This window comes from Mytilus californianus, unplaced genomic scaffold, assembly GCF_021869535.1.
Source record: "Mytilus californianus isolate M0D057914Y unplaced genomic scaffold, xbMytCali1.0.p SCAF_7, whole genome shotgun sequence".
Taxonomy (NCBI): Eukaryota; Metazoa; Mollusca; class Bivalvia; order Mytilida; family Mytilidae; genus Mytilus; species Mytilus californianus.
The window spans coordinates 51,125,427-51,144,275 of record NW_026262723.1 but is presented as its reverse complement, the minus strand read 5'-3'; the positions used below and the strand labels follow the sequence as shown (position 1 = coordinate 51,144,275).

Genomic DNA, 18,849 nt, shown 5'->3' with positions numbered 1-18,849 from the left:
ATTTTAAAAGTCGATATAATCAAGTACAGTGATGTAAATTTTTATTTTACTTTGTTTTCATATTTTTTTTTCTCTATTTTCCATAATAATGTATTATTGATTACAATGTTGCGATCTTGAATAAAAATAAACATTTTATATTCTGAGAGCTATTAAGAATTTATAATAGCTTGAGTCATTAAGCTTATATAATAGTATCAAACGCTGCTTATTATCAAAGATGTAGTATACTTAAATTGCTTAGTCAACTTGCATTAATTGTCCAAAGCTTAAGTGACAAATCGAGAATACTTGTAGCTCACAATTCACCAAGCCAGTTCCCACAGTTAAACACCTTATAGTTCACGACGTGATGTACCCAATTTGTATTCTCCCTTTTTCGTGGAAAAAGTTGAAAGATATACGACTGACTCTTCCATCTGCTTAGACAGCATGCCAGGAGCACTGACTATGTAAATAAAACTTTGTTGTTGCACATCGTTTTCGATTTGAACATCTACATGTAACACAAATACAAAAATATATCAAGTTATTCAACAAAAAATTCCATGAATAAACAAGGAAAATTCAAATCAAACTGAAAATTTCATAAAATTTTGTTATGATAATGTAACTAGCATGTTTATTTAGTTGTCCTAATTTTTTTTGTGAGGCCTTATAGTATGTTTACATAATATTTATAGTTGTTTACAAAATAATATTGTAACTGTGCAGTTTAGAAATCACTGGAACAATCATAGAGACTGATGGAATGATTAGAACTTTCTATTTGACTTACATAACGATTCCAGAATGATCATAATAAAAGATGCATAAAAAAAGTTTCAAAGGTCAAAATTTTAATACTTCGAGCGGAAATTACAAAAATCAAAGCACAGAATAAGAGTCAGTCTAGCTATAATATTTATAGTCCAAATTTTGATACTTTTGAGAAGAAGTCACTAACTTGTGCTTACTGTAAGAAAAGTGGTCACTTGATGGCTGATTGTTTTAGAGTCCAGAGGAAGAATGAAAGAGATAATAAGCCCAAGTCCAGTACTTGTACGACACCCCTTGTTACCAATAAGTTGGAATGTCCTGCGAGTCAGGCTTTTTTTCTTCAAGTCCAGTTTTTGTGATTACATGGAGGATTATAAACCCTTTATGTCTGAAGGGTTTGTTTCTATTGTTGATAATACTACTTCTCAGCCTATTAAGATTTTACGGGACACTGGAGCTTCTCAGACTTTATTGTTAGAAGGTGTGTTGCCTTTGTCAGAGGAGACTTCTGTTGGTGCCTCTGTTTTGTTACAAGGTGTGGAGTTAGGTTGTATAGATGTTCCCCTCCATCGTATTTATCTGAAGTCAGATTTGATTAGTGGACCAGTTGTGGGTGTTCATCCTAATCTCCCTGTTGAGGGTGTTTGATTATTGCTAGGAAATGATCTAGCTAGGAACAAAGTGGTTGCTGAACCAATTGTTATCAGTGAACCGGTGGTGGATGATGCTGAACTATATCCAGCTTGTGTTGTGACTAGGGCGATGGCAAGAAAACAACAAAATGAGGATTTGCAAGAAGACCAGTTTGATTACATGGACCTTTCCGACACTTTCCTTGCCGACATTGAAGGTCCTGGTAGCTCAGAGAAGGCCATATTAAGACCACTTAGTAATAACAAGAATGTAATTATGCCATGGCCAGACGTGAACAGCCATTCATTAGACCGAAGGAAATTTGTTGAAGAACAAAATAAAGACCCTGAGGTTCTTCAGCTCCGCAAGAGTGCTCAACCACAAGAGGAAGCAGACAAAGTTGCTGAATGTTACTATCATCAAGACGGCATTTTAATGAGGAAGTGGAGGCCCCCTGATGCTACCCCAGAGGAGGAATGGAGAGTGGTATACCAAGTGGTGGTGCCTAAAGTCTATAGGCAAGAACTTATTGGTCTTGCCCATGACACTCCCTTGGCTGGACACTTAGGTATAAGGAGGACTTGCCTGAAGATCTTGCAGCATTTCTACTGGATCAGGCTTAACTTCTGCCAATTCCAGCCTTTGAAGAATCTTTCAGTCGAGTACTAATTGATTGTGTTGGACCTTTACCAAAGACCAAGACTGGAAATGCGTATTTATTGACTATCATGTGTACATCCACTCGCTTTCCTGAGGCTATTCCGTTAAGGAATACCAAGACACCAACTATTGTCAAAGCTCTTATCAAATTTTTCACGTTAGTAGGACTTCCTAAGTCTATACAGTCCAACCAGGGTTCAAATTTCATGTCAGGTTTATTTCAGCAAGTCGTTTACCAGTTAGGGATTGCTCAGTATAGGTCAAGTGCTTATCATCCAGAATCTCAAGGTGCCTTAGAACGTTTTCATCAAACATTGAAGAACATGATTAGAACTTTTTGTCTTCAATGTGACAGGGACTGGGATGATGGTGTTCACTTTCTACTTTTTGCGGTCCACGAGGCTGTTCAAGAATCCCTAGGTTTTAGTCCCTTTGAGTTGGTGTTTGGTCATACTGTAAGGGGACCTTTGAAATTGGTAAAGGAAAAATGACTTACTGAACACACTGACTTGAATTTTCTAGACTCTGTATCTAGATTTAAAAAAAAAAGTTGTATACTGCTTGTGAAATTGCTCAAAACAATTTAAAAACTGTTCAGAACAAGATGAAAATATGGTATGATAAAGATCCAGGGACAGAGTTTTTGAGCCTGGTGATAAAGTACTTGTATTATTGCCAGTCCCTTGACATCCTTTACAGGCTAAATATTGTGGTCCTTATACAATAGAGAGTAAAATCAATGATTTGAATTATATTGTAAAAACACAAGGTCGGCGTAAACAAAATAGAGTGTGTCACATTAATATGTTAAAACCATATTTTGAACATACTAATGAAGGTCAGAGCAAACCGAATTTAGACTCAAAACTTGCACATCTGACTTTCGTTCGCAGAGAAAAATTAAAAACTTTGGTATTTTCTTTTTAAAATCTTTTTCCAGATGTGCCAAACAAAACCACTGCTGTTTGTCATGATGTCTATGTAGGTGATGCTTCTCCAATTAAGCAACATCCTTACCGGCTCAATCCACTTAAACTTGAATTTATGAGACAAGAAATTAAATACATGCTTGACAATGATATTATTGAGCCGAGTAACAGTGAATGGAGCTCTCCTTGTCTCCTTGTGCCCAAACCAGATAAAACCTTTCGTTTCGTAACTGATTTCAGAAAAGTAAATTCAGTTTCAAATTCTGATTCCTATCCGATTCCAAGGATAGACGACTGTATTGATAATATTGGACAAGCAAAATTTGTGAGCAAATTTGATTTATTGAAAGGTTACTGGCAGGTACCATTGACACCAGAGCTCATGGAATATCAGCTTTTGTCACACCAGACGGCTTATTTCAATATACTGTCATGCCGTTTGGTATGAAAAGTGCTCCAGCTACATTTCAAAGAATGATCAATAATGTTATAAAAGATTTAGACTGTTGTTATGCTTATATTGATGATCTTATTGTATGTAGTGATAGCTGGGAAGAGCATTTAACTCATTTATATGATACTTTTGATAGATTGTCACAATCAAATTTGACTGTTAATCTTGGTTAAAGTGAATTTTGTCAGGCCACTGTTGATTATTTAGGGCATACAGTTGGACAAGGTCAAGTGAAACCTATTATGGCTAAAGTGGATGCAATTACCAAATTTCCTCGTCCTACAAATAAAAAAACAACTTATGAGATATTTAGGCATGATTGGATTTTACAGGAAATTCTGTTCAAATTTTGCTACTGTTGTTCAACCATTGACTCATCTTTTACGGAAGATTCTAAATTTATCTGGAGTGATAATTGTCAAAATGCTTTTGAAAACAGCAAATCACTTTTAAGTAACAGTCCAGTTCTGATCACTCCAGACTTTGAAAAACAATTCAAACTTGCCGTTGATGCAAGTGATGAAGGGGTTGGAGCCGCTTTATATCAAGAAACTGATGATAATGTTGAGAAACCTATATCATATTTTTATAAGAAATAAGATAAACATCAGAAAAATTATTCAACTATTGAAATGAGTGTTTTGCACTGTTGTCTGCATTTCAACATTTTGATGTATATTTAAATCCCACTATGCATCCTATTCTTGTTTATACTGATCATAATCCTCTCACCTTCATACATAAAATGAGAAACAAGAACCAGAGGTTGACTAGGTGGAGTTTATTGTTACAGGAATATGATGTTATTGTAAAACATATTAAAGGTAAAGATAATGTAATAGCAGGTGCTATATCTAGATCTTATTAAAACATTGTATATATACTATGTATTTTTGTATAAATTGTTCATGAAAAGTTCTTGTTACACTGAAACTTTTTTTAAGCGGGAGGTGTTATGATATTGTAACTATCATGTTTATTTAGTTGTCCTAATTTGTTTTGTGTGGCCTTATAATATGTTTACATAATATTTATAGTTGTTTACAAAATAATATTGTAACTGTGCAGTTTAGAAATCACTGGAACAATCATAGAGACTGATGGAATGATTAGATCTTTCTATTTGACTTACATAACGATTCCAGAATGATCATAATAAAAGATGTGTAATTTAAACTTCTAAATTGTTCTAGAAGTTTCCGTTCTAAAGTTTTCTAGGAGTTTCCTTTCTACAGTGTTCCAGAAGTTTCCATGACAACTATATATATACAGACACTAAAGTTAAACTTTCAGACATAGACATTGGATTCTCAGAAGTTCTCTGGAGTTGTTGAATTGACACTTTTATTTACGAACAACATCATACTAGATTGTGACTTAATGGACGTAATATTCTGTTTGGATTTCCGTACAGCACAAGAAGGATTCGGGATAAAGAAAAGAAAAAGGATCGGACTTATATTTCGACAGTTAAGTTGACATTTCTATTTGTGTAATACTTCATGTAAACTTGTGTATAATAAATCTTGTTAAATTTTATCATTGATTTGTGTCTTTTGCTGGCTACAATTTAAAGGTGATTTCTGGCCGTACCAATTTATCAAGAAATAAATTACTAAAATGAGGTACAGTCTGTGAACATTTTGATTGTTTATGTTATTATCAATAAAAATTCATTTAAAAAAAAAAAAATCATTTTGAGAGTATTTGTTGATAAATTTTTATGAAATTTTCAGTTTGATTTGAATTTTCCTTATTAATCAGGGGCGTAGCTACCCGGAGGCACGGCAGCACGTGCATCCATGTTGTTTTCACAAAAAAAAAAATGAGAGAGTGAGGGACAAAGTTAACATATAGGAATTGGTCTTTCTATGTATGCATTTTAAATACTACACAAAGAATAAAAGCAAGAGGAATACACATGCAGCAGAATTTTTAATCCTGTAAGACATGTATGTGTACAATAAATACATACAACTGGTGTAAACTTAGAGGAACTTTTTATATTACGGGCATTGTTTAGAAAATACCAGCTACATAGTTGTTGGTACCACAAACATACCGTATACTCGCTTTGAGTGCAAAAAAAAAAAACATAATCCCTTTAGGGTTAACAAAAAAAACTTGAAAATTATTATTTTCCGCTTCGCCCCAAAGCACTCGTCTTACTAGAATGAAGACTCTTCAACTCGTATAGATTCGGGAATAATGACTGTTACCTTGTGAACTAGTTCAATATTGACTAAGTATGTAGGTCTTGACAACACGAATAGTTCATTTTCACATCACGTTAACGTATCTCGTCCTGTGCGCATGTAATATTTGCTAACGGACATTAATAACCATTCAATCAATCAATAGTTTCCGTATACTAGTAGATGAGAAGTTGGAACTGCTGTTATTATAAAAAAAAAAAGTACACATTTTCCAGTACATGTTTTACGTTTTTATTTATTTTACAAAAAAAATCTTTTATATAGATTTGATAATTCAAAGTCATTTCTATATGGGCCGGCTATACGAATGGTTGATTGTAAAACCATTTGAATAAATTGTTAATTCTAACTAGTTTTACTGGACTATTAGGTCCAAGTAGGACACTAAACTGCTGATTCTTGTTCGAAAGATACACCAAACTTTTATTACACATATCTTCACTGTTATCATCTAGATATTGCCATACAACTGGTCGAATGCATATGCATTTGTTAATTAGCTGGCTAATTAAAAACACAGATCATGAAAAAGATCTTGATCAAAGTACCATTTACTCTGAAAAAGTTCATTAATTTCAACTTCGAATATTCATAACTACGTAAAATTCGAAATTCCCATCACTCTCTTGTAGAGTTTACCCACAAAATTTTTAAACATCTAAATACATGTGTTAAGCAAAATATATGAGAATGTGTCCACCAAGTATTTGCTATCCATGATGTTTTGCTAACAGAAACTCCACATATAGTATTGTGTTTATGTTTATTGTTTGTTTTTTTAAAACTTCTTTGCCCAATACAAATACTAGCATATGGAACAAATCTCTGTGATTTTAAAAGCTTTCACGTACAAAAAACGCAAGCGGCAATGTTAAGTCTTCATTCGACTCGAAGTTAAACAAATAGTTGACCAAAAAACCAAAACAAAAATGTCCAAGTTTTATTTCGGTTGTGATTGTTTTGAAGCACTATATATGCAGAGCTTCCGGGGGCTCCGCCCCCCTGGCCTCCCTACCAAGGCTTTGCCCTGGACCTACTGGGAGCCTTAGGCGGCCCCCAGACCCCTCGCCCTATAGTTTGTGATTCCACTTCATTAAAAAGGTAGCTACGCCCCTGTTAATTCATGGAATTTTTTGTTGAATAACTTTTTAATTTTGTAATTCAAATACGGATAAAACAGTTTCTAGTTATATTCGACCAAAAATATGTGAAAAACCAATTATTGTAAAAAAAAAATGGTTTGTTAATGTTTTAATATATATCTTTAAACAATACCCCTTTTTACAATATTTTAGTTAAGCACTGATATAGGTAAATTACAGGTAAATATCAAGATGCAAGTCCTTATGAGGACCCCCTAATCCTTAATATATATATAGGAAGATGTGGTATGAGTGCCAATGAGACAACTCTCAATCCAAGTTACAATTTATAAAAGTAAACCATTATAGGTCAAGGTACGGCCTTCAACACGGAGCATTGGCTCACACTGAACAGCAAGCTATAAAGGGCCCCAAAAAATTACTAGTGTAAAACCATTCAAACGGAAAAACCAACGGTCTAATCTATATAAAAACAAAAAATGAGAAACACGTATGAACTACATAAACAGATGACAACTACTGTAAACAGATTCCTGACTTAGGACAGGTGCAAACATTTGCAGCGGGATTAAACGTTTAATGGTACCAAACCTTCTCCCTTTTCTGAAACAATAGTATAACATCACAACATAGAAAAACACACTATAAAATATCAATTGGAAGGCTTAACTCAATCAAAAAACGTAAATTAACACACAATGAACGAATAAATTTGACCTGTGACACCTGAATGCAAATACACAGTTAATAAAAAATTACAAGGGATAAATAATTAAAGTCAAAAGTAAATAAACAGGTTTAAACAAAGTTAAAGTATAATGTCACTGTGAAATTTCTAACAATTTTTAGAAAATCATCACTTTTGAAGAAACCTGCGTCATATTATACACAGGTAAATGAAAATAATTTTGTTGTTAAGTATACTTCTTCTTCTGTGTGTATAAAATCTTCCGTTTAGGAATACAAAGAAATTTCTTAAATATCAATAAAACTAATCTAACACTTGGTACATATGGGGTGAATATCAACAATAAAAATATACAATTAGTGCTAGATAAAACTTCCTGTACAGGTCCAAGAACAGCATCTAAGGAAAAATGAAATAATTTTTATGTTCATAGTACGAAGAAGTGAAAATTTGTAGTAAATTAAATACCAAATAATCAAAGCTGGTATATAGACAAGATCCATGTTAACATTAAATAACAAAAAAGCATTACAAACAGTATCAACAGGTCAAATTAAAAAGAAAGTACGATTTGAGAGTACTCGCAGTTACTGACAGCTAGTTAAAAGCCAAAACAATTAATAATAAAAAATCATGCATCAGAGACTAAAATCAACTAAAATACATCCCAGGGATTTAGTATTTTAACGTCATGAACAGTCAAAGAAGACGTGTTGTTTTAGTCTAATTATCAAATGTTGGAGAAATGTGCCTAGAAATCGCAATAATTAATCTCACATTTTTGTTCAGTTTTTATACGCCCGTTTACAGGACGTATTATGGTATACCGTTGTCCGTCTGTCCGTCTGTCCGTCCGTCCGTCTGTCTGTCTGTCCATCTGTCCGTCTGTCCGTCCGTCATCAACATGTCGGACATTAACTCAAAAACGATTTAACCAATTTGCATAGAACTTTGGTGAATTGTTTATATCTATTAACGTGAGCTCCCTTTCGTTTTTTATAAATTTTAGATTTTACGTTTCCGAGTTATGGTGTTTTATTCATTAAAAAAAGGGAGATTTTCCAGTTTTCGGACAATAACTCAAGAATGCTTTCACCAACTTGCAAGAAATTGTGGTGAATTGTTTATATCTATTGACATGAGCTCCCTGTTGATTTTTATAAAATTTAGATTTTACGTTTCTGAGTTATGGGGTTTTATACATTAAAAAAAGGGGGATTTTCCAGTTTTCGGACAATAACTCAAGAATGCTTTCAAGTACTTGCAAGAAATTGTGGTGAATTGTTTATATCTATTGACATGAGCTCCCTGTCGATTTTTATATATTTTAAATTTGACGTTTCTGAGTTACAGGGTTTTATTCATAAAAAAAGGGGGATTTTCCAGTTTTCGGACAAAAAATCAAAAATGCTTTCAGCAGTTCTTATGAAACTTTGGTGAATTGTTTATATATCTATTGATGTAAGCTCCGTTTAGAATTTTATAAATTTTTCATTTATCATTTCTGAGTTATGGGGTTTTATTCATTAAAAAAAGGGGGGGGGGGTTTCCAGTTTTCGGACAATAACTCAAAAATGCTGTCAGCAATTCTCATGAAACTTTGGTCAATTGTTTATATCTATTGATGTAAGCTCCCTTTACATTTTCATAAATTTCTAATATGACATTGAGAATTAATTGAACTTTATTTGTTTATAGTCTGACAACAGATTTACTAAGTATTGCGCAACGGTACAGTGTATTGCACAACAGCAAGAAATCTTTAATTGAATATAAATTCAATTCATATAACCAATTTCAAGTTCTTTGACTACATTTATTTAGAAACCTATATGTCAAATATTTAATTACAATCCAAATTCAGACCTGTATCAAGCTTGAATATTGTGTCCATTTTTGCCCCAACTGTTCAGGGTTGGACCTCTGCTGGCGTATCCAGCTGCGCTCAGCGAAGCAGTTTATTAAAACTTGCCATAATAAATGCACGCAATAATTTATGAATTTACAGTATTTCAAATGGGAATTCAGATGGTAGCAAAGCCATTGAAGATGTTTTTTGTCAACAGCTTTATAGTCTGAATACACCTAGACAAAGCAGATTAGGATTGGTTTTGAGAAAAATAGATCTGACTTTTAGCTTACCTGGCCCAAAGGCCTTTTGTGGTATGGATGAGTGCTTAGGACATCCATTACCCCTTTCTTTTCGTATATTTTGATTATTCTAAAATTCATACCTCATAAATCCTATCATATATTTTTTTGACAAAAAAAGACCTATACCTATATTGTGTTATTTCATGGAGTTGTTTAAAGCTAATACTAACAATGAATACTGCCTTTTCCTGGATCTTGATATCTATATCTCTAACTGGAAGCTTAATACTAAAATTTACGATAGAAGAGATGATTTTTCATTTCCTCTTATTAATTATCTGTTTTTTGATGGTGACGTTCCCTTTGCACCATTGCAGTCAGGATTCTACCTCGTCAAAATTATCTCCCCATTACACCACCTAATTTTTATAATCGTAAAAAAATGATGACGCGCTGTCAATTTAGCCCTTGAAAACCTTATATGCCAGTTGTATTTTAAAAGACAAATGTATCAACTAGCTTTTGAGCATCATTTAATGTACTTTTATGCATTTGTTCAACTTAAAACTATTGTCTGATCGGTTGTCAGGGGGAAGTTCAAAAATATATAAAAAAATTCTAATTAAATATTTCGTGGAAGGGCAGACTAAAAATTTTCAGAGGTTGAAGAATAATTACCCTAGTTAGCACACACAAAAAATGATTTTTTTTTGAAGTTATGCATTTTAAAGATCCACCAGAAAAGTTTGTCGTCAAGTACTTTTAGTAAAAATTTGTTATTCGAACACACCTACTCTGTTGTTATGACTCATTAGAAAGGTATTTCACTTGACCCATATATTTCACCTTTTAGTATGGTAAATTTTTAATATTATTGTATCAACCTACAGCCTAAATATATAAAAATGATAGAATCTGAAGCGAGAAGATGTATCAAATATTTTTCTTTTATACGTTTTCAAGACAGAATAGTCAACTCAGACACGCCTGAACCTTAAAAGGTGTACTCGACTTTCTCTTTTCGATGAAATTATTGCCCATTTTGGGGATTTTTTCCAAAAAAACTGTCACTGGGGGCAGAGATGCAAATTGATGCTTTAAAAAGATAAATCAATTATCTTCCTTTGGAATTTTTTGGTGGAATTTATGCTTATGCACAGAAAGATCCACAAGAATTTGCACCTACCAAAATCAACTGTTTTGTGAAAATTTGTCTATAATTTAAAAGTTTACAAATATCTCGAAGCTCAATTCAATAATTTAAGTAAAAACACATACATCACATGCATAAAGTCCTAAATTAGGCACATTTATTAAACTTAAAGCCCATAGAAACAGATGTAAACAATTCAAATTTACCAACTTCCCCTTTTTTACCTTCTCTAACAAAGATATCCATTTCTTTTATTTAATTTCAACTGGGTTTCCGCCTCATTGTATGGTGTTAATATCTCAACTTGTTTGATTCACTGGTGTATGAAACCAAATCTAGCCAAATTTTGCATGGTCACTCGAAGTTACACACTTAAAGTAAATAAATGTCTAATCAATTTCCAATTAAGCATAGGTCTCTCCAATAATTTTCAAAATACACAAGAAAGTTAAAGTCATTTAATTACCATTCATATATAATTCTTTGTTTGATTTGTATTTCATTTTTATTTTAAACCAATTCACACTATTTTAAGGAGTGAAACTTGAAAAACATGGGCAAGGGCAGTAACCTTAAATTTCTAAAAGTGTTTTAAAAACACAGATAATTTATTACATAACAGCAGTAAGCCTGAGGTAAAAGACATTATTTAATTGCATGTTTGACTACCAAGCTGTGATGTGAAGCCATATAAATATCAAAGATCTTTGATTGGTCTGTTCTCGATTGTCCCACTTTTTAAAATTTTAGTGTTCTGATTGTCCCACATCAAAAGTTCTGATTGTCCCACATTATTTTATCATGTGAAATGTTCTTAAATTAACAATATAATTGTTGTTTACTTTGCAATATCAAATTAAAAAAAAAATAAGCATGAGCTTATTGGGCGCATTGCATTTGCGCCAATTTTTATTCGACCGAAAAAAATTTTTTTTAGAGGTAAATTTTTTTCCCTCAAGATTTAGAAATTGTCAATTTTCCAAAGAAAAATTGGGGGTCACAATTTATCTTGCTAATTCTTTGTATATAGTCTGAAAAAAGATTACTAAGTATTGCGCAACAGCACAGTGTATTGCACAAAAGCAAGAAATCTTCAATTGAATATAAATTCAAATCATATAACCAATTTCAAGTTCTTTCACTACATTTATTCTGTGTCAGAAACCTATAATGTGTCAAATATTTAATTACAATCCAATTCAGACCTGTATCAAGCTTGAATATTGTGTCCATTTTTGCCCCAACTGTTCAGGGTTGGACATCTGCAGTCGTATCCAGCTGCGCTAGGCGAAGCAGTTTATTGAAAAATGTAATATTTCATTTGCACCGCATGATTGTGTTTCATTTGCGCCAATACGAAATACTGCTTTTATACTAATTTACAAGTAAAATATAACTGAAACGTTTTAATAAAAGTTGTATTCTGAATATGAGGCCCGTATAAGAAATGGTGTAGAGTATCCCCCATTGGGTAGGTAAGTGATTTCTCATACACAACTGAGTGTCATTTAAAGGTATAAAATTTAAAAGTGTTCATATGTTCGAGGTGACAAAATGGATATAATTCATTCAGAAACAAATAGTGTACGAAATTTTTTAGGACCTCACATTTAGATATATAATATATTGAAAAATGGAGACAAATCGAATAGATGTACCTCCAAAAATGGCAAAGCCAGAATCACAACAGATGTGGACAGCAAAACTATTTTAAAAACATTGAATGAAAATCATACAGTAAACCACAGTTTAGACCAGCAAAAAGTACAATCTCAGCATTTAAAAAACTAATCAGTGTTTTATGTTTTCATTTTAGTTTATTGATGAATGTGATTTATGATTAATATGTTATATCATGCTATTAAAACTACTTTTTAACATTAAAGTCTCTTCTAATATAGATCTATTATTTATACTCATGATTTACCTGTGTCATTGGCACAACTGAATTGTATTATTTTGGCGCATATGAAATATGGTTTGTGGCGCAAATAAAAGTTTTTTTTGGCGCAGATGAAAAATATTGTTAAAAGGGGTATTTTTTTAAGATTCATTGTAAAATATTAACAAAACATATTTACTTTTTTTACAATAATTGTTTTTTTCATATTTTTTTTTAAATACTTTCCCAAGATTTTAAAAGTCGATATAATCTAGCACAGTGATGTAAATTTTAATTTGTTTTCATATTTTTTTTTCTCTATTTTCTATAATAATGTATTATTGATAACAATGTTGCGATCTTGAATAAAAATAAACGTTTTATTTTCTGAGAGCTTTTAAAAGGATTTATAATAGCTTGAGTCATTAAGCTTATATAAAAGTATCAAACTCTGCTTATTAAGTCTCCCAAACAAAGTTTGGAGACTTATTTGTTTTGTTCAGTTCTTATTATTATGTGAAAAACTTCTTGGTTTAAACATCGACAATAACTAAATTGGAATGAGCAAATAGATAAAATCTAATGTACAATATCAAATAGAATCAACTTATTACAAAAGATACGAAAGTATGCATAGACATATATTATTAATTTTAATGCTTATATTCTGCCATTTTTTACAGAGGATGACCTTGAGGTCACTCCGATGTATTGCTATCGCCTAAATTTCCATTATGCAAATTAGTTTTGGGATTTCAACCGATCTATAAAAATTATAGACCCGCGGTCATTACAAGGGAAAAAAGTGCATTTTTATACCTGCGATTCCGTTCTCCGTTCGTACGATGTTTCATCAAAAAATGGAATCATTTCAGTTGTTGATTTAGTACTGAAAATTTGACTGAATTATCTCCTTATTAAATACGGTTTTATATGTTTAATAGGTGTTTAAGAAAGAGGTCAGGTGCTCATGTTCATTCATAAAATTATCGTTCATTCATGAATTTATCGTAAAATCAAAATCAATACACAGGTCACACAGGTTGTATACGTAGAGTCAAAAGATTACCTGTATAGTATCTAAAAATAGACAAACTTAACTGACTCCCCTTACTGTAGTGTGTGATAACATTTTGTGAGGGAATTCGATGTTTGCTATACCACTGTTCATTTCAACGCACTTTATGACGATACCACTTTATCAATATGAATGAAATTTTTTGCAGTGTTTTAAGAAATAATTTTACTTTAAAATCGCGTATCATTTGTGAACTATTAAATGTTTTACAAGGACGAATTTTCTGTATAAAGTCAATAATTGTGTGAACTTTTGAAGCCCAAACTTTTTATAGCCTTAAATACGCTAATGAAAGATCTGAAAACTATACCCATACAGAACGACATGTTTTTGAAATTGTAGCAAAACTTTTGGTTGACAAATTTTAATTCGTTATTGCATAAATATTAACTTGAAATATCTGTCATTTTCTCCCTACCCAGTTTACCTCTATTACTCATTATGATGTGGACTTGACATTGTTATTGAATCTTATGCAATTTGATTGGATTAAGTTATTATTAGATTACCTTCAAACTGTTCATGCTTTTTCGTACGAGTATATTGATTAAATCAGAGCGTCCATGAATGTGTACAGAAAATTAAATGACCTGCAAACTGGACACTGGACCAGTCCATATTACGTTTTATCAATGAATAGATTTTTTTTTTATTTCCCAAATTACAGGGCCCATAAAGGGCATAAAATCAGATACAATTGATTTACATAATTGGTAACAACAACAATAATAGCGGCATATAAATAGATATTTAGTATATAAGCATTGGTCAGAATCAGATGAACGAAACTTAAGGTATGAAAGGTAACAATTGCCACTTTTTATCTTTTCACATAATTTTCCACATACACATTATATAAATTATTTTGGATAGCCTATTGCGGAGAAAAAAGAGAAAGTTTACTGTATTAACGTTCTATTCCATTAAATACGCCATTTTTCGAAGATAAATGCAGAAAAACATTTATGAACGGCTACGCTAGGTAAAATTGTTGTTTATCCTAAAAAAAAATACAATTTTCATTTTCATTAGAATATTATAATAATAATAAATCCCAAATTTATGTAGTCATTAGATAAAGTCCTTATATGTCCGATCTGCCTATTTTTGGACATCAAAAGACAATACGATCGTTTTAAGGTCAATTTCGTCTACCTCACGCAATCTTGTTAGGCACTATAATGAAATGGACCTGAAATTTATTTCACATGTTTCCTGAAAATTGATAAATATCAAAGCAACATAGAGCTGTTTGTTCTAGTTCGTATAATGACAATTTAATGTCATGTTTGTTTGTGATGACCCCCCTTTTCGGGATTGCATCAGAATTATAGTTATCTCGTATCGCATGAGGATGACACATGTCAACTGAGCAATTATGTTTGGGACTTAGTTTTAAGGAATGATGTCAAAGTAACATTATGAAAATATTTTTAGTAAGCTGAAATATATATTTATTTTTTACATGTTTATGTCTTGTAAGATATTTTATTTCTGTCCCGTTTTTCAACATTTGCGTCTGGAAAGTTGAAATGTTTTAACTGAATGGTTAATTTAAATTAATTATGAAAATGGTTAAAATTAAATCAATAAAGGAAATTATTGCCCAGTTACAAACACTACCAGGGGATAATCCATAATGATTTTTTTTTTCAGTTATATGTTTCAGCACATGTATAATTAACCCCAACTTTAGCCTGGTAAACTTGTTGTCTCCTTGTAAAATATAAAACATATTTAAAATGATTTCCTGCTAAAGTCTTATATTGATATAAAGTTAAAACCGTCTTGCTTCTCACTAGTCAACACTCCTGTCCTGTCAGGTTTAATTCTTATATATATGGATGAAAAATAAAAGTCCACAAAACATTAACATGGCAGCAATTGCTTTTACAGCCTTTAAGACTTTGATTTTTTTTTACAGAAGAGTGTCCACCATGCACTTGCATTACACTATAATAATAGTAGAATAGTATGATATACATATAGATGAAAATTATATATACATGCAACCGTAATATTAATATAATATATAACAACAAACCAGTGTATTCTCTGGAACTATTATTATATTAGTATAATAGTCTAAGGTATACTGATTTGTATCACTACAATATAATAGTTATTAAGGTGAGGTTGAATTTCCTGTCATTTATTCATCATCCAAGCACGAACTTGTATAAGAAAAAAAAATCTCTGTAAATTAACCTCAGTTTCAGGTATAGAGATGTGATCTGTTTCTGTGACATGTGCTTTTGAATATCCACAAGAACCTGCGGTCATCCGATGTTCAGTACTTCAGTACTTTGATTTATTATTGTTGCAATATATGGGGTAGTTGTAATGAAAGTGGAATAAATAAACTTAATAAGTTATTAAAGAAATCTGCTAGAGTTATAGTAGCAGCTGACATAATGACACCCTCCACTTTATTGTTTAAAAGTTTAAATTAGTTGAATGTGGAAAAAAGAATTCAATATCAAAAGGCAATACTTGTATTTAAATCATAAAAGGATATGGTTTCTATCTATTTACGAGAAAAAATTCACTTTACTGATATTCAAAATTATAATTTAAGTTCAGCTGATGAAAAACTATTGAAACTTCCAAAGCCCCAAAATTTTTTTTGAAGAAATCTTTTATATATGCTGGTTCTCAAATATGGAACAGTTTACCAAATGAAATAAAGATGAGTAATACACTTGTATCTTTTAAAGCAAAGTGTTACAATTTTTTCATGAAGAAGGCAGATTGATATGCTTTTTCATTAATATCTATATAAAATTGCATATTGTTGAAAAAACAAAGGATATGGGGTATACATCCATGACACAAAATCAGTACTTGCACAGCAAAAAACACATGAAAAGCAAAGGAACAGCGCTTTTATTGCTATTCTTCATCTCAATACATTTGTATATCATTATGTGTATATATCATTATGATATTGTATGTACTTTATGTATATGCTTTTACTATTTTGAGGAGTCTCAGGAAGATTAATTTTAACTAACGAAATTGTACTCTATAAATAAAGATTAATCATTTTTAGCTCACCTGGCCCAAAGGGCCAAGTGAGCTTTTCTCATCACTATGCGTCCGTCGTCCGTTGTTGTTAACTTTTACAAATGACTTTTCCTCAGAAACTACTGGGACAAATTTAACCAAACTTGGCCACAATCATCATTAGGGTATCTAGTTTAAAAATGTGTCCGATGACCCCGCCTGCCAACCAAGATGGCCAACATGGCTAAAAATAGAACATAGGGGTAAAATGCAAGTTTTGTCTATTATTTTGAAAACCGTTATAAATAGAGAAAATCTGACAGGGCAAAAATGTTCAAAATGTTGAGCTCTACCAATTGTTCCCATACGTCAAAACTGTCAGATGACTTTTTATAGGAGTTATTGCCCTTAAATGACAAATTTTACCATTTTTTTTCATTTTTGCCTATTATCTTGAAAACTATAATAGATAAGGAGAAACTTTACGTAGCAAAAATAATCAGCAAAACAAGTTCTACAAATAAATTAATGTGGTCGAAATCGTCAGTCAACTCCTTATTAGAGTTATTGCCCTTTGATGACAATTTTTACCATTTTTTTTTGCGTTTTTGCCTTATATCTAAAAAATTATAATAGATAGATAGAAACTTAATGTGCAAAAATGATCAGCAAGACAAGATCTCCATTTAAGACAATATGGAGGAAATTGTCCGACGACTCCTTATTGGAGTTATTGCCCTTTATAATAAATTTCTGATATGATATTGCATAGTTATGGAACTTTATTCATTGAAAAATCGTCTTTTTTTGGGGGTTGGTTGGATAGGATCTATTTGTGCAGTGCTCACAGTATTTCAAGTTGATCATGTAAATTCATTTAAAGCATAAAGACAGGCTAAAAGGGCGATGAGCATATCATACACTCTTGGCGCAGCTCTATATTTTATCGTATTGTTCTTTATTTATAAAACAAATTAAAATATGTAAAAACCCATTTCTCCATGTTTATTTTAAATTTTGTAAGTAACATTGATTAATTGCATGTAACTGCTTGTAACACTTTTAAAAACAAATTAATCGCTTTTAAAACAATTCCCAATTGTCCCACATTTAAACTTCCCAATTGTCTCACAAACATCTTCCCAATTGTCCCACAAATTTTCATTACTTTTGTACCTGTAATTTTAATAGGTGTGACAATAGGAAAGTCACCCTTTGATTTACAGGTAAAAAGTACCTTTATCAGCGACACAAAATCGATATAAGAGATTGAAATCGATGATAATAAAAAATCGAGACTAACAAATTTTTTTGAGTTGAAATTTTAAAAAACCAGGAGGATTTGAATCATTAACAGTAGGGACAGGAGAGGGCTTAAAAATTGGGAGATTTTGACTCCCGTAGGAGAATCACATGTTAGAATCTTTTAACCATAATGTTTAACTTTTACCTTGGTTTGTTAATACCTCATGGAAGGAGAAGATCCCTATTGATTATGGTGTCAATAGGATGAGAGATGGGGTCAAAAGAACAAAGCTGTTAAGGTTAGACACCCTCTTGTTAAGTATCATTGATCTCCACGTCAAGGAACATTCATTTGAGGTGATATTTTATCCATGGTAGCCATGGTATACCTGCTGAGTGTTAAGAACTTTGTCACTGTAAGCACTACATGGATTGTTATTTTTTGGGCAGGTGTAAGCAGATGGTAATGTTGACTAAGAGGGCTATGTTTGATATAATAGATCCAGCTACATTACAGGTATGTACTGATAAAATAGATGAGTATTTATTAGTAGGTCAACAGATTTCAAAGATATAGATATCAGTCTAAGTGCACATAGTTTTCATTTTTTTTATATTTATATTGAATTATTTATTATCAGCCTTTTCCCTATTGAACATCATATTTTTATATCTCTTATATTTTTTAAGAGATATGCATAGTTGTCAACTTCTAACAAGTTCACAATAGATCACACTATTCTGGCTCTGAACCTTTGCTCTTTCATGTACTCCTAAATGCCGCGTGCTAAGTGGAGAAGAATCAAATAGCAAATTTCAAGTCTGGTTTGAACTCTGGTGGTTTGATTGAACAACATCCTGCAGAACTAATTGGGCTTTCTTCCTACCTTTCCTACGTATCTCATTGTTAGGCAAAGAAAATTGATTGAACTGGTGCTTATTGTATAAT

The 18,849-nt window shown here is 31.9% G+C and overlaps 1 protein-coding gene across 6 annotated transcripts in view; it reads left to right on the top strand.

Moving 5' to 3' along the window:
* LOC127709698 (GPI inositol-deacylase-like) overlaps nucleotides 1-18,849 on the top strand; it is a 283,867-nt gene that overhangs the window by 83,792 nt on the left and 181,226 nt on the right. For all 6 annotated transcript variants that reach the window (XR_007985716.1, XR_007985717.1, XM_052215342.1 and 3 more), the window contains exon 12: nucleotides 18,351-18,417. Coding sequence is in view for 4 of the 6 variants with exons in the window: in XM_052215342.1 (XP_052071302.1) it covers nucleotides 18,351-18,417 (67 nt within the window). In the remaining 2 variants the exon portion in view is untranslated. The remainder of the gene's footprint in view (nucleotides 1-18,350; nucleotides 18,418-18,849) is intronic.